This window comes from Opisthorchis viverrini, assembly GCF_000715545.1.
Source record: "Opisthorchis viverrini unplaced genomic scaffold opera_v5_46, whole genome shotgun sequence".
NCBI lineage: Eukaryota > Metazoa > Platyhelminthes > Trematoda > Opisthorchiida > Opisthorchiidae > Opisthorchis > Opisthorchis viverrini.
Window position 1 is genome coordinate 2,031,057 of NW_008751703.1, and position 12,389 is coordinate 2,043,445.

General features: G+C 40.9%; 1 protein-coding gene across 1 annotated transcript in view; it reads left to right on the forward strand.

Moving 5' to 3' along the window:
* Positions 1-12,389, forward strand: part of T265_03361 (hypothetical protein) — a gene marked incomplete at both ends in the record, with an annotated part of 152,748 nt that overhangs the window by 48,085 nt on the left and 92,274 nt on the right. Inside the window, 3 exons of the mRNA XM_009167822.1 lie at positions 3,233-3,460; positions 6,758-7,117; positions 8,771-9,346. Coding sequence (XP_009166086.1) covers positions 3,233-3,460; positions 6,758-7,117; positions 8,771-9,346 — 1,164 coding nt within the window. The remainder of the gene's footprint in view (positions 1-3,232; positions 3,461-6,757; positions 7,118-8,770; positions 9,347-12,389) is intronic.

Below are 12,389 nucleotides of genomic sequence, written 5' to 3' on the forward strand. Positions count from 1 at the left end.
TAACCATTAAGATTTTTGGTTGTGTTTTAATATCCACTCTGTGGGTGACAGAGATAGGGGCGATGTGCTTTTGGGTATTGTCAGATGTATGATGGACGTAAGAATCTCCATTGGTTCTATGGAGTCAACGTTGTGACAACAGATCAGAATGGAACGAAGTAATTGTAAGTCATCATGTAGTTGAAATCGACAGATGTGGTACCAGGTGTATGACGAGGATTTGCAAGAAGACTGAACTAATATGCATCCGTGTTTAAGTAATGTGGTATGGGATAGAGGTTTGTATCTCACTGTTGAAGTAACTAGTATATCAGTGGTACTTCATACAAGCTTGTGTGTGATTTGTACTCGGTTGCTAGATAACAGTGTGCCTGTTTGAAGGACTGTTAACACACGTTTGATTGTTGCTGCATCAATTGATATTGCTTATTCTGATGTCAGCTCGACAAAATGATTTGGCTGACGCCTTTTCACAAGGCCATATAGCCATCGTCGGCTGATGAAAAAAAGATTGAATCGCAGTTTTTGTTCTCGAAAAAGTATAATCGACCACCCAATTATCCCACAATACTGGGCGTGTATTCGGCAGTGGCATAATAGAAACCAATACGCTCTCCATATCTATGTATACAAAATTTCCTAAGAAGCCGTCTTCATCGTACCCTGTTTTTTGGACTTAGACAATTTTCCTTCCGTAAAGATTATTTTCGTATCTTAAACGTTGACCCAGCAGTTGTTCTGCTTCTGTCACTTTACGCCTTATTTATCAGAACTTCAAAGTAGGGTGTTCATAATGGCTCCAGGCTGCGGGATTTATCGAATCCCAGGTACTAACCACAGATCACTTATCAAGGTTAACAAAGTAGCCGAAAATTGCGATAACGATAACGTTAACAACATGGATACCATTTGTTTTAGAATGTGCTAGAGTTTCTTCACATTGGTTGCTTCATCCCTTTGAGGCTGGGATTCAAAAGAGGCGTACTGAATCCGAAATAAAATCTTCACCATTTCAAATGTGTTTAAACTACCCCCGCAGGGTAGAAGAGGTAGTATCTGACAGAGTTGCAAAGTACTCAGGAAACCCAACTGGTTTATGAGGAAATTCTGATTAGTTTTCTTGAAACACTGGAACACTGAGTATGTCCTATGATTATGCCCCAAACTAGACGAAAGTGAAGAATTTTGCGATCAGAAAGAAATTTACTCGGTTCGGCCCACATTAGCACAGTTTTTGGTATTGCGTCTATAGGTACATTTTCCCCATGAATTAAAGACATTCGACATGTAGATATGAATACAGGTTGACCCTACTGGTATTTGATAACCATTCTGGACAGTCACACTGACATGATTGTAAGATGAACTATGAACACTTTTAACCAGCTCAAACAATAATACATCCCATAAATAGGCCTTTTTACAGCTTTAGCGGAAGTCCATTGTTCAACTATCACATAATAAGCATAAACGACTTGGATGGAGTTATTCAAGTACAGTCTTAACGCTCAAATTCTTCGTCTAGTTAACCTACCAACTACAACCCCACTGCTTCTGGTTAACGCCCTTTTGAGTAGCAGGCGTCAAGTAGGATAGAAATCCTTCATATATGTGAGGCATAGTTCACTGAATGTACATATGCAGCATAACACTGAGTGCATTATGCTGATCGATACCTTCGGCGGCAGCTACCCGTATTGTTGCGTCGTATGACCACAAACAATAACCAGTTTTTAGTGTAATTCTGCATAGAATATATCGGTTTATGTTTTGATTTCTGCACTCCACGCATTTTCAAAGAAGCAAAATTTTATAGCAAGTAATGAAGAATCGAGTATGCTAAGTTATTTTGAATTTAAATCCTGTTATTTTTCATAGTGTTTATACCATTCGAGTCTGCGCTCAGATGACATAGAAAAACTTGATTATCGTTGCACTAATACACCAACAAAAATTCTGTACTTGCCTATTTAAACTGTATACAACATACCAGGATTTGTAAGGTGGAAAAAATTAACTTCATCATAGGATTGATGTTTTCCAAATGTTTCAACCGACTCTTGAAATGTACTGTGCCTTTTAATTCGTATGTCACATGAATAAACGGACATCTGTGTTAACTTTTATTGCAAGCAAGTCTCAGCAGTTTCTGATCGGATTGAGATTATAGCAGTGGACGGACAAAGCGGAAACAAGCGTTTTGGCACAAGGTAGGCTGCATAATTCAGCTTCCTTGTTCTGAAAGAGTAAGGAACTTACGCCGTTTCCTATAAATAAAATGAAACGGGGAGTCATCCTGTTTGGTTTGGTTTCAAATTTGATATTTTCAATAGAGTGTCCATACACTATAGTTTAGAGCGGAAGCTTGACTACCCGTCTGCCTTTTATTTTGTGCGCCTTGCAGTTGCCATAAGACGTTTTCTTTTACCAGAAGTAACACAACCGAAGTCAAAACTCCAGGGGATATGACGTCTTCATTCACTCTTGAAAATTTCCGTGACTTACTCAAGGATTTCTATCACCTTGGTGTGTTATATACCTGGCACGTCTCAAGGCAGTGTCCGGTACGCCCGACCAAGTAACATCTAAGTCGAAGAAAGCTTTACAGGACTGAGGCATCATTCAATCGAGGAGAAGCACGATTCAAATGTTTTCTCTCATATCATTGATGATAATTTATTTAAAATAGTCCGCCTAAAAACCTAATATTGATGGGCTTAAAAGTGGACGTAACAAATCCCACTACACTCCAGGTAATTGTTACAAAAATGCCCGAGTGGAACACGGTGCTACTAACATTATTCCCTAAACTTATCTAAAAGCTTATATAAATAGACGACGACAGTTTCGGGGCAAACAGACCCGGATGACGGGTTCTGCAACAACCTAGTGATGGTTCCAAGTACATTTTCAGTAATGGCGCAATAAATGCACGAAAATAATACACTCTTTTGTTTGACTGAAACACGCGTGTATTGAACTAACGGCAGAATATATGGAATTTCCAATATATTGTTGACAAACTGACAAGCTAATGTTTTTTCTCTCCCTTATTTTTATTGCTTGCGTTCTTTGAATTGCCTGAAATTTTTGAAAACTGCATGTGAAACTATAATCCGCTATTTTATTTTTATCTTGCTTGATAATCCCTGTCCTAATGGAACACTGTGAAACTCCATTCTTCTTTATTTTTAAAATGGTTCTACTTAAAATCCTTTGAATATACTCAAAGGGCCGGGCAAACCGTATGACCCTGATGCTCCATTCATCAGCGATGAGGATTCCTTTAGTTATTCTGACAATAGCTATGATAATGGAGCAATAAGTCCAAGAACCTTGGGACTAAGGGAACGTGTGCGTTTCATTGATCACGGCGAGGAGCACGAGCGCGATTGGCTTGCTGGCGTCCACCCACCGGGGGCTGGATTCCAAAATCCGGCATTTTTAGAACAGGACAGAAGTAAGCGCCATATGGCGGCGGGTTTGTAGACTCAAACAGTACAAAGGACATCAAAATGTCATTTTTCTTTTGTAAGACACCCAAAATATTCCAGTTTCTCATCATAGTGACCAACGCGGGCAAGCAGTGTGCTGAAACTGCAAATTTTCTCAATGCAGGCTACTTTGAAAAATGACTCACGCAATCCATTTCGTCTAACCCAGAACATTTTACTATTTTACAATGAGATTCACAAAAGATAACCAAACTGGACGATATCTGTCAATAATAATCGAGTATTTTCTGATATCCAAAAAGTGAACAAACTTTGCCCCTAGCAGCCTGCACTTTTTGAGTTCAGAAAAGTAAACAAATTCAGTTTCGTGCGGTTATTCTTCTAGAATGGAGGCAGCAGAAATTAGCAATGACTGCCTGAACTTTCAACTAAAAGCACAGAGTTATGCGTTGGATTGTAGGTTTGTGTGGTTCAGCGGAATCCCTATGAGATATAGTAGCAAGTCAAATTTGCCAAACCGATAAATGGACCCCAGGTACACCGTAACCGACACTTACCTTCACAGTGATTTAGAGTAACTTACGGAGCCTCCTTCACTTTTCTACTGTTATCTCCGTTCAGCGGTAGCAAAGTCGTTGCATGAGTTGTCTTGTGGTGTGCTGCATTCAATCGGTGAAGAGACTTTTCTCACTGTATCTTTTAGCTGATGAAGTTATAACAGTACACAGCCCATTTTATGCATCTTTGAAATCAACTTAAGTTAATTTGGGACAAGCGTTACAATCAATGTTGTGAAACATCTTGTTATCATAGAGGTCATTACGATAGCCGGTTAATGCATGTTGATTTTTGTCTAGCTCCTTCAAAAAGGATTGTTGTTTTGTAAAATCAACGGTATTATTCGACTTACCTACTGGTTTTTATGATCCCACTGAGCCTTGAAACTATATTCTACAGCCTCAGTGTTTTCTCTGTTGTCGAATATTGCGATGTACTTGAAATAGTTATGTATTATTTCAGAGAACAAATTTTATTATGATTTGCAGAGTGCAGTCATTTCCTCTCCTGCCATCAAACAATTATACTTTTGTTCACATAACATTTTTACACTATTCATAACTCAAATAATTTATCATGTACTCTACGCAGTTTCATATTTCACTGGTTCAATTATCGTTAGTTCCAAAACGCCTTCAAAAAAACAATAAATTGTCGCTCTTGTGCGTGCTAACTGCACATTCGTCAACAGCTCTGGAGTGGTAGTGGTAAATAGTCCTTAGTATCATCAAGGCCAGGAACCTCACTGTTATTTTTATCGTTCCTGGAGGAACATCAATCTGAATCTGCCTTCCCTGTTACCTTTCGACCATCAACCTTGGTATATACATAGACACTAATCAGCCTTAATATTTCGTTCGACCTATTGCGACAGGATTCTGTCAGCTGGAAGTTTGAACTTGAACAATACTGAGGTCTTATTTTTGTTCCATTGTGGAAGGTGCATTTTCCAGGCAATAAGTCTAATAGAATACAAGAAAGTGATCTTCCATTTACATTCAGGATACAAACTACTAAATTGTTTAGACTAGAACAGGACGTCTTTATTAATTATCTTTATTTGGTAACGACTTTTTTCTAACTCTCTAGATTTCCATCCTTAAATCCTTGAAGATTTTTCGTTTCATTCTCTGTTGATGGGACAAACTGGCTACATTCGGCCTATAGCTCACTTAATCCTATATCGGGACTGTGGATTCCATGAATTACTATGCGACTTTGCCAGTAAGCCACCAGTTAAATCCATGGACTGTAAGTAAAGCTTACACTGGGTGACATTCTCAAACGAGCCAAAATGTTTGGCCTATGTCCGGTTAGCCCAGTCACACAGCAAAACTTTTGGAGATCCGATGAAATTTTGAAGAAACTATTCAAATCAAATCTCCTAGCTCGATAATAATCATTATTTCTTGATATAAGTCAACTAATCAGATAAAGCCACGTCACAAATGAGAACACGGAGTGACACACAGACAAGAGGATATGAGGGTCAAAAATTTTATACGTCGTGTCATTTCATGATTAAAAATAGACTGAGTGAGCTGGAAATTCAGCTGTTTTCTATTAATTTTGGAAAAGAAGGCCGATACTGTCAACTGGTGTGGAATCTGAGAGTAAATTTGGTCTATACTGCATACTTCAAGCGAAATTCCGGACTAAGTACCTCTGATTTGTTAGCAACCATAATGACAGGAAGCCTGGCTTTATGGTTCAGCCTATAAAATCGGATAAATTAATCATGAACTCCCCAAAAGTCGGGGATCTATCATTACCAAGATATTGTCAGCACTGACTGGACCTCTTTCAAATAAATCTAACTAAACGTCAAGAGATTCAGTCTGTACCGTACATCTACGATTGTATGCTATCACTTCAGTTGGGCTTCGGTTTGTTGTCCGACTTTAAAAGACCGGCTACCTCCAAATTTTGTCAACCCCGGATGATAACAAAATTCCAAGTGTTGCAATGTAAATCATGTGCAGGCAAAATATAAATATAAATGCCCTTCCTGCAACAATTTTATAGTGGAAGAGATCTGTCGGTTTAGTCTGAAAGAGTCTAAAATTAGTCTCCTACGGGAAACTTTGATGCCTCTGCAACAAGAAACAACATGTTTAGTGAAAATGCTGCATAGACTTATTAAAGGTAAGATCACACCCCGAATATCTTAAGTGCTACTGCGAAGCGTTGTATAAGCGAAGACTGGTCGGCCACACGAACGTTCGGGTAGTATTGTCAGGTAATCCGAAAAATTTGTTCGCAAAGTCTAGCTGGGCAAAGTGACCCGAAGACACATTAATCCTATGGGAAGCAGCCCGAAGCTATTCGGCAAAGTGATGGTGTATACGCACACCATGTAATTTTATAAGGATGGAGTGCATTATGTGGTTTAGAGCTTGGGAACCCGACTGCATCCTTCTTACTACCGTTCAGTAACATTCACTGGCTTCATTCTTGCCAGGAGTTTCGCAAAAATTTCCGAATATCTAAGCAAAACATTCTCATCATTCACCGGTAGACCACAACAAAACTCCGATCCTCTAATGCATGGGTTTTTTTACCTAAAAATTTATGATGCCACATATAAAATCTGCATGCGAATGTGTAGTCACGTAACCTACTACTGCTGTAGTCCTCGCCGCTTCGCGGAACTTGTTTGTGCCAAGCTGGACGGAGTAGTAAACTTCAGAAAAGTAACAGTCCGAAGTGTTCCTCTGACAGTTCTTGCTCAACTTTTTTTATAGCGATTCGCGTAACTGCCCGTCGCGGAGCCACAAGTGGTGAACCTGGTCGACCAGATGGAGATGATTCAGACGGCAAGGGTGGTGCCGCCAACGGAACTTCTGAAAAGCTCGATCTCGAGGAGAAGTACAATCAGCAAGGGATTCCCCGTAGTTCAACTACAGTGACAACAGTGAGCGGCGACATTCTGCTGCCGGCAAAAAGTCCAAAACGCTCGGCTGATCAAAGGGATCAATCCCAAAGACGCACGAGTAGGGAACACCGACGGGGACGTTCTCCTCCACCTTACGAAGGAACCACACTAAGGCAAAACGCATATGCGCGACCTAGTCGTAATGGAAGTCAGAAAAGAGGCCAGCAGAGTACGTAATTACAGGGATATATTCTATTCACATACGTGTTGAATGGTTGACATTCAGTTAATTAATAATCAATGGAATAATAAACATAACAATGCATACTTAATCAATTAATAACATCCGACTGCATCCTTGAGATAAACGGAGTCCGATCGTTTACGTAATATGGAAATCAAAAAGGTAAACTAGTGATTAAAGGCGTATATCAACGAAGTTGGAACTGTCTGTGTAAACGGAAAGATGACTGGATGAAAGAAAATTACGAGTAGGTAATTGCCTCACCAGGGAGGTTTTCAATCGTACGACAGTGGGATGTGTGCCCCACAGCCATACACGCCGGCACATAAGTGAGTTTCTGAAAAAGTGAGTTGGTCCAACATATTCTGTTTTGAGAACAAAAGTCCCATTTTCGTGAAACCCAGACGTCAGTGGCACTACTCAAAATACCGTAAAAACACCAAAGTAAACTCGTGGCCATACAGTCTTAGAGGGAGCCAGCCTTCACACACAGCTCAAATAATGGCACTGTATATTGTGGGTAAATATTTTTACCTACACTGCCCATTTTGTGAAGCAAATGTTTTGTGTTTCCTAGCATCCATTTGCTGTTGATTAGCCCTGTAAAGCAAGCGAACTATGGTTTGGCGGACCCCGTGACCTTTGGGATTTTCCGGTGGTCAGATCCTTTAATTCTTCCACAATCTTCTTTTAACTGAACGAGTTTTGTTTCCGTCACTAATTTTGAGTCATTTGTTTAAGAGAGCATCCAAATCCGAGATATTTTGGTGGTTGAAAACTTCGAACAAAAAACCTTCTGACATATGCCTAAATAAATACTGTTTTAAGGTGCTTTTATGAAATATATTACGCATTGTCAGAATAAGTTGAGATAGGACTTATAACATACCAGCTGATACAGAAGGGAGCGGGGCGTAAATTACAAGTCCTCGTCAAGCCCCCGACATTTGGCGTTTGTAAGATCAGTACAGGAAACAACCTAGATGCAGAAGTGATGTACATATCGAGATTCCTGATGAAAGGACCAGCCCGAAACAAGTTTGTGTTGGAATATGCAAGGCATGTGATTGCGTTTTTCTGCCTTCGCAATGTAACGTCAATGAAATCACAGATTGCACACTTCCATCTAGATAGCCCAGTCTGTTGTTCTTCGCGGGACTCCATTCAATATCTTCCTGAAATCAAACCGTGACGGCCAAATAATCTCTGATCTGGTTTGCCTGGAAACTAACTTAACTTTATGCGCGATACCGTGCTAAATCCTGTTGATCCGCCCAGGTTTAGAACAGAAACATTTCGCATACTTTTGAACACCTGTGTGATAGTTTCTATTTTGGTACATCTCTATATTTCGGTTAAGCATAACGGCCAAATCCATGAATGCCAAAGCGTGTGCTCTGCAAAGATTCATTAATGGCACTTTATCATTGGGGAAAAAGTAGTCAGTCTCATCATCTATACTAACATATCGTTACCAATAAAAAGGTCCTGAACATCCGGTAAACCACGATAAGTGCAAATAGTGGCGATTTTGATTGATAGGGGGGGGGGTAACATGCCGCAAAATACTGCCTAGAAGTTCAACTTGCAGTCAGCGCAGCATACTAATTATCCTTTTTGGTGTCATTTTATTCCAAGACGATCCGCGATACACAAGACGCCGTCCGTCGCTGGATAACATGCATGACATACCTATACCCGGGCAGCCGCTCGTCTACAACGCGATTGTGCCAGCTGTCAACCGATCAGCTGCAGGCTACGGTGGTACTGCCTACACAAGCTTCGGACCGGGGCACTTTCGAATTACCGGACGGGCTCCCCTAGCCTATGATGCTTCAGTCGAATCATCAGGCATTGCCATTCCACTTAACCGAGCAGCGGATGAGAATGTCTACGTCTCCCGAGACAATATAAATGAACAGCCAATAAGGCCCTTTGCCCCGCCAGCCCACTCAGATGTATCTTCGTTCACGATTGGTATAAGGAGCGCAGGGGCGTTTGAGCAGGGTGGATTGCGTGGTTGTTGGCGATGGGTTACTTCCTGTTGCGTGCGCATTCTAGGAAGATCAAGTTCAAAGGATCGAGGAGAAACAGGAATGGAACATCAAGACGGAATGAAAGGACGGGAATTCACCACTTTACGTGCGATGGCAGCATTAGCAGCCGCAACTGCTGTGACTGCCGTGGCTGATCCCTCTAAAGCACCTCACACAGGTATGTATTCAAAATGCTTCTACATAATTCAGGAAACACCTACTGAGCAATTATGAGAGATGTATTCGTTATTACCATGATTCGCGCCTGTCCGTTAGATGCTATGAAGTGTGTACTAACCTGGAAGCTTATGGGTTAACACATTAAAATTTGGTATGAATAGCTGAAACATGCAGAATCTGGCGCTGAACGGCAAATTAGTCCGAGCACAATTGGACATGGTTCAGGACGCACAATACTCTGGAAAACGAAAAGTGAATAGTTGTCTGCATACACAAAAAAGATACATCGTTCATAGATTCAGGGGCTGGTTCTCGTCATCCGCTTGGTTCAAATCATTCTTGAAGCAAGTCTACTATTGAGGTGTGAAGGTACGCGAATAACTGGGGTTAATTGACATGATAACACCTGGATTTTTGATATCAGTTCTGAGGAGAAGGATGCAGACAACATTGAATGGTTGTCAGCTGTTTCGTATGTAAATGTAATGTTGGCGGTGATGGCAGGGAAGAAGACATGGTAGTATTTCAGAAGATGGTGTGTTAGAAATCGTGACACCCAGAACGGTGTGATAAACTACAAGGCTTTGTCACCAAGAGAAACTACACTATCCGCAATAGGACTCTAGAGTTGTAAATTTAAAGGTCGGAAGTCGCAACGACCTCAAGGTCTTGGAAGCCATGTGGATAGCTACTAAAAGCAACTGCAGACCAGACGTGATTGTATCATAGTGGGAACAGTTACCTGACCCGTTTGCACAAAGTTAATTTTCAACTATCACAACATACGTTCAGCTTGGTTTTTCGGAAAAATAATAAGCTTGGCTCACTTTATGAGCCACAAGAATGGCAAAACCGATTATGGGCTGTCTGGATCTTTTTGTCGATTTTGTGAGCAGTGCCAAATGAATGAACAGTTATTTGTGTTATCTGATCAATCGGCACAGATCACATAGGAATTCAGAATTGAAAGAATTCTGTAACAAGGAGAGAGGGTTTTATTCGTCCTGCTTCAACTCACGTAACACTACTTCAGTGCTACCCATATCTCTGAGGTGAGAAGCAATTACATGACGCTTACAGCGACTGCTAAGATGCGCACATTTCCCGCAGTAGATATTGTCTCGACCGGGCCATGAATGAAGTTCGACTGTGTTCAAAAGTGAACTAGCAGGATGGGCACCTGAAACTACAAAAAACGAGGTTATTTTAGTGACGAAGAAAATCATTTAAACAGTCCTGATGGATTGATAGATTATTTCCACGTCCTACAAAAGGGGAATTCCTTATAACTTGTACAAATTAGTCGTGATCGTACTCACATTTCGGAAGCAGCCAACCTGAAAATGATCGAAACCGACGTTCGGTCGTTGCGGAGATTTCGCCAACATCTTGAGCCTTGAAGTTCTCGTACAACTTAGGACAATCCTCAGTATGTAGCTGTATCCACTGAACACCAAAGATTGTTCCCCTGTTTCAGTGGTCATAGAGCAATATACCGCGTTGGAAATCATATCCGGCGCCAATATAGTTCTTGTGGCTTGAAATGGTGTCTGACAGACAATAAATGTGCTCAGGGCTAATATTAGTCAGCACAAAACAGTCACTTTATTAGAGAAACCAATCTTCTTATCTCTTTTGCTTTGAATCGCTGGCCAACACGAAAGAGACACACGGTCACACACTAGTAAAATGCCAAATATTGTGGTCTGCCGTAAGGATGTCTAACAACTGGACATACTATTGTGCGCTTTGGAGCTAGCTTGCGGCTGGCTTGTAGATGGCTTGCAGCGTCTCTATCGCCTGCGCGACCGTCTGTGGTGGTTATTAAAAACAACACCGTGTTTCCGACATGAACAGCTAATCTGACTTTGTGCCAAATCACTGGCTAGTGGATATTTTACTATGGCGGAATTTAAACAGGCACTATTAGGTCACAACCATCTCCACGACATATCACGGCAAAAAAATCAGAAGTCGGTATGCCTCTCATTGATAGTATGCTGAAGACAATAAGATTTTGTATTTCAAATTGGCACAAAATTTTGACGCGTTCAGTTAACATGTGAACCAATGAAGTCTATGTGTGTAATTTAGGGCATACCAATTACCCCCACAAACTCAGACGGTCCAGATAAATCACCGTGGTCTCACGGAATACCAGAATAAGTCACACGAATCCTCCCATATCATCAGATGCAATATACATTCCATTGGTAAGCCAGAAAAGAGCTTATGTGAACTGGAATCGGAAGACTTACTTGTCTGTCTGAAAGCCCAATTGACCAGAGTGTAAACTCAAATCTGAAACCGGTTTCACCGATCGTAATACATATATAACCCAACAGCCATGGAGTCACTTAATGGCTTTTTCCTAACACAAGTTAAGTGGAGCTGAGCTTGTTCACACCTACCGCTGCGAAGACGTGTGCGACTAACTCATCTCCAGAACAGAAAATCCGACAATATTGGTTCAACGTCCGGAGCTTTGTTCACACTTTGATAACAAGGATTTTGTAATATGGTGTGCAACTGGTGAGATACGTACAACATGTTACGGTTTCTGAGACTGATTTCTCGGAGTGCTGTACAGCCTGGATCAAGTCAAACCTCTTTAGGTATTGCTAACAAGCCGAGAAGAAATGCGCAAACACAGCATAGCATCAGTGACGTATAAATCTGTTAAGTCCTCAACGGTTACCTACGTCTCTGCAGTGACACGAGGCGATTCTAAATACCACACCCAATGTCCTATCTATGAACTCACCTACGGGATCAGCGTTCCGTGATAGAAATTTCATAACAAATTCCATACTCAGGAAAGCTATGACTGCGTGACGTCTACTTAGACCCTACTATCTCTCAGAAGTGTGGTTACCTCTATCCAGCAGATATAGTTCATACTTATGAGGAAAACGCCAAAACCAGTTTGGCAGAGTTAACTGAAAACCGAGTAATGAAGAAGAAAAAGGTTAGAATTTTGGACAATTCTTGTACTGCGATATATTGCAATAGTCAGATATGTAACCGTTCAGGTGAACAAT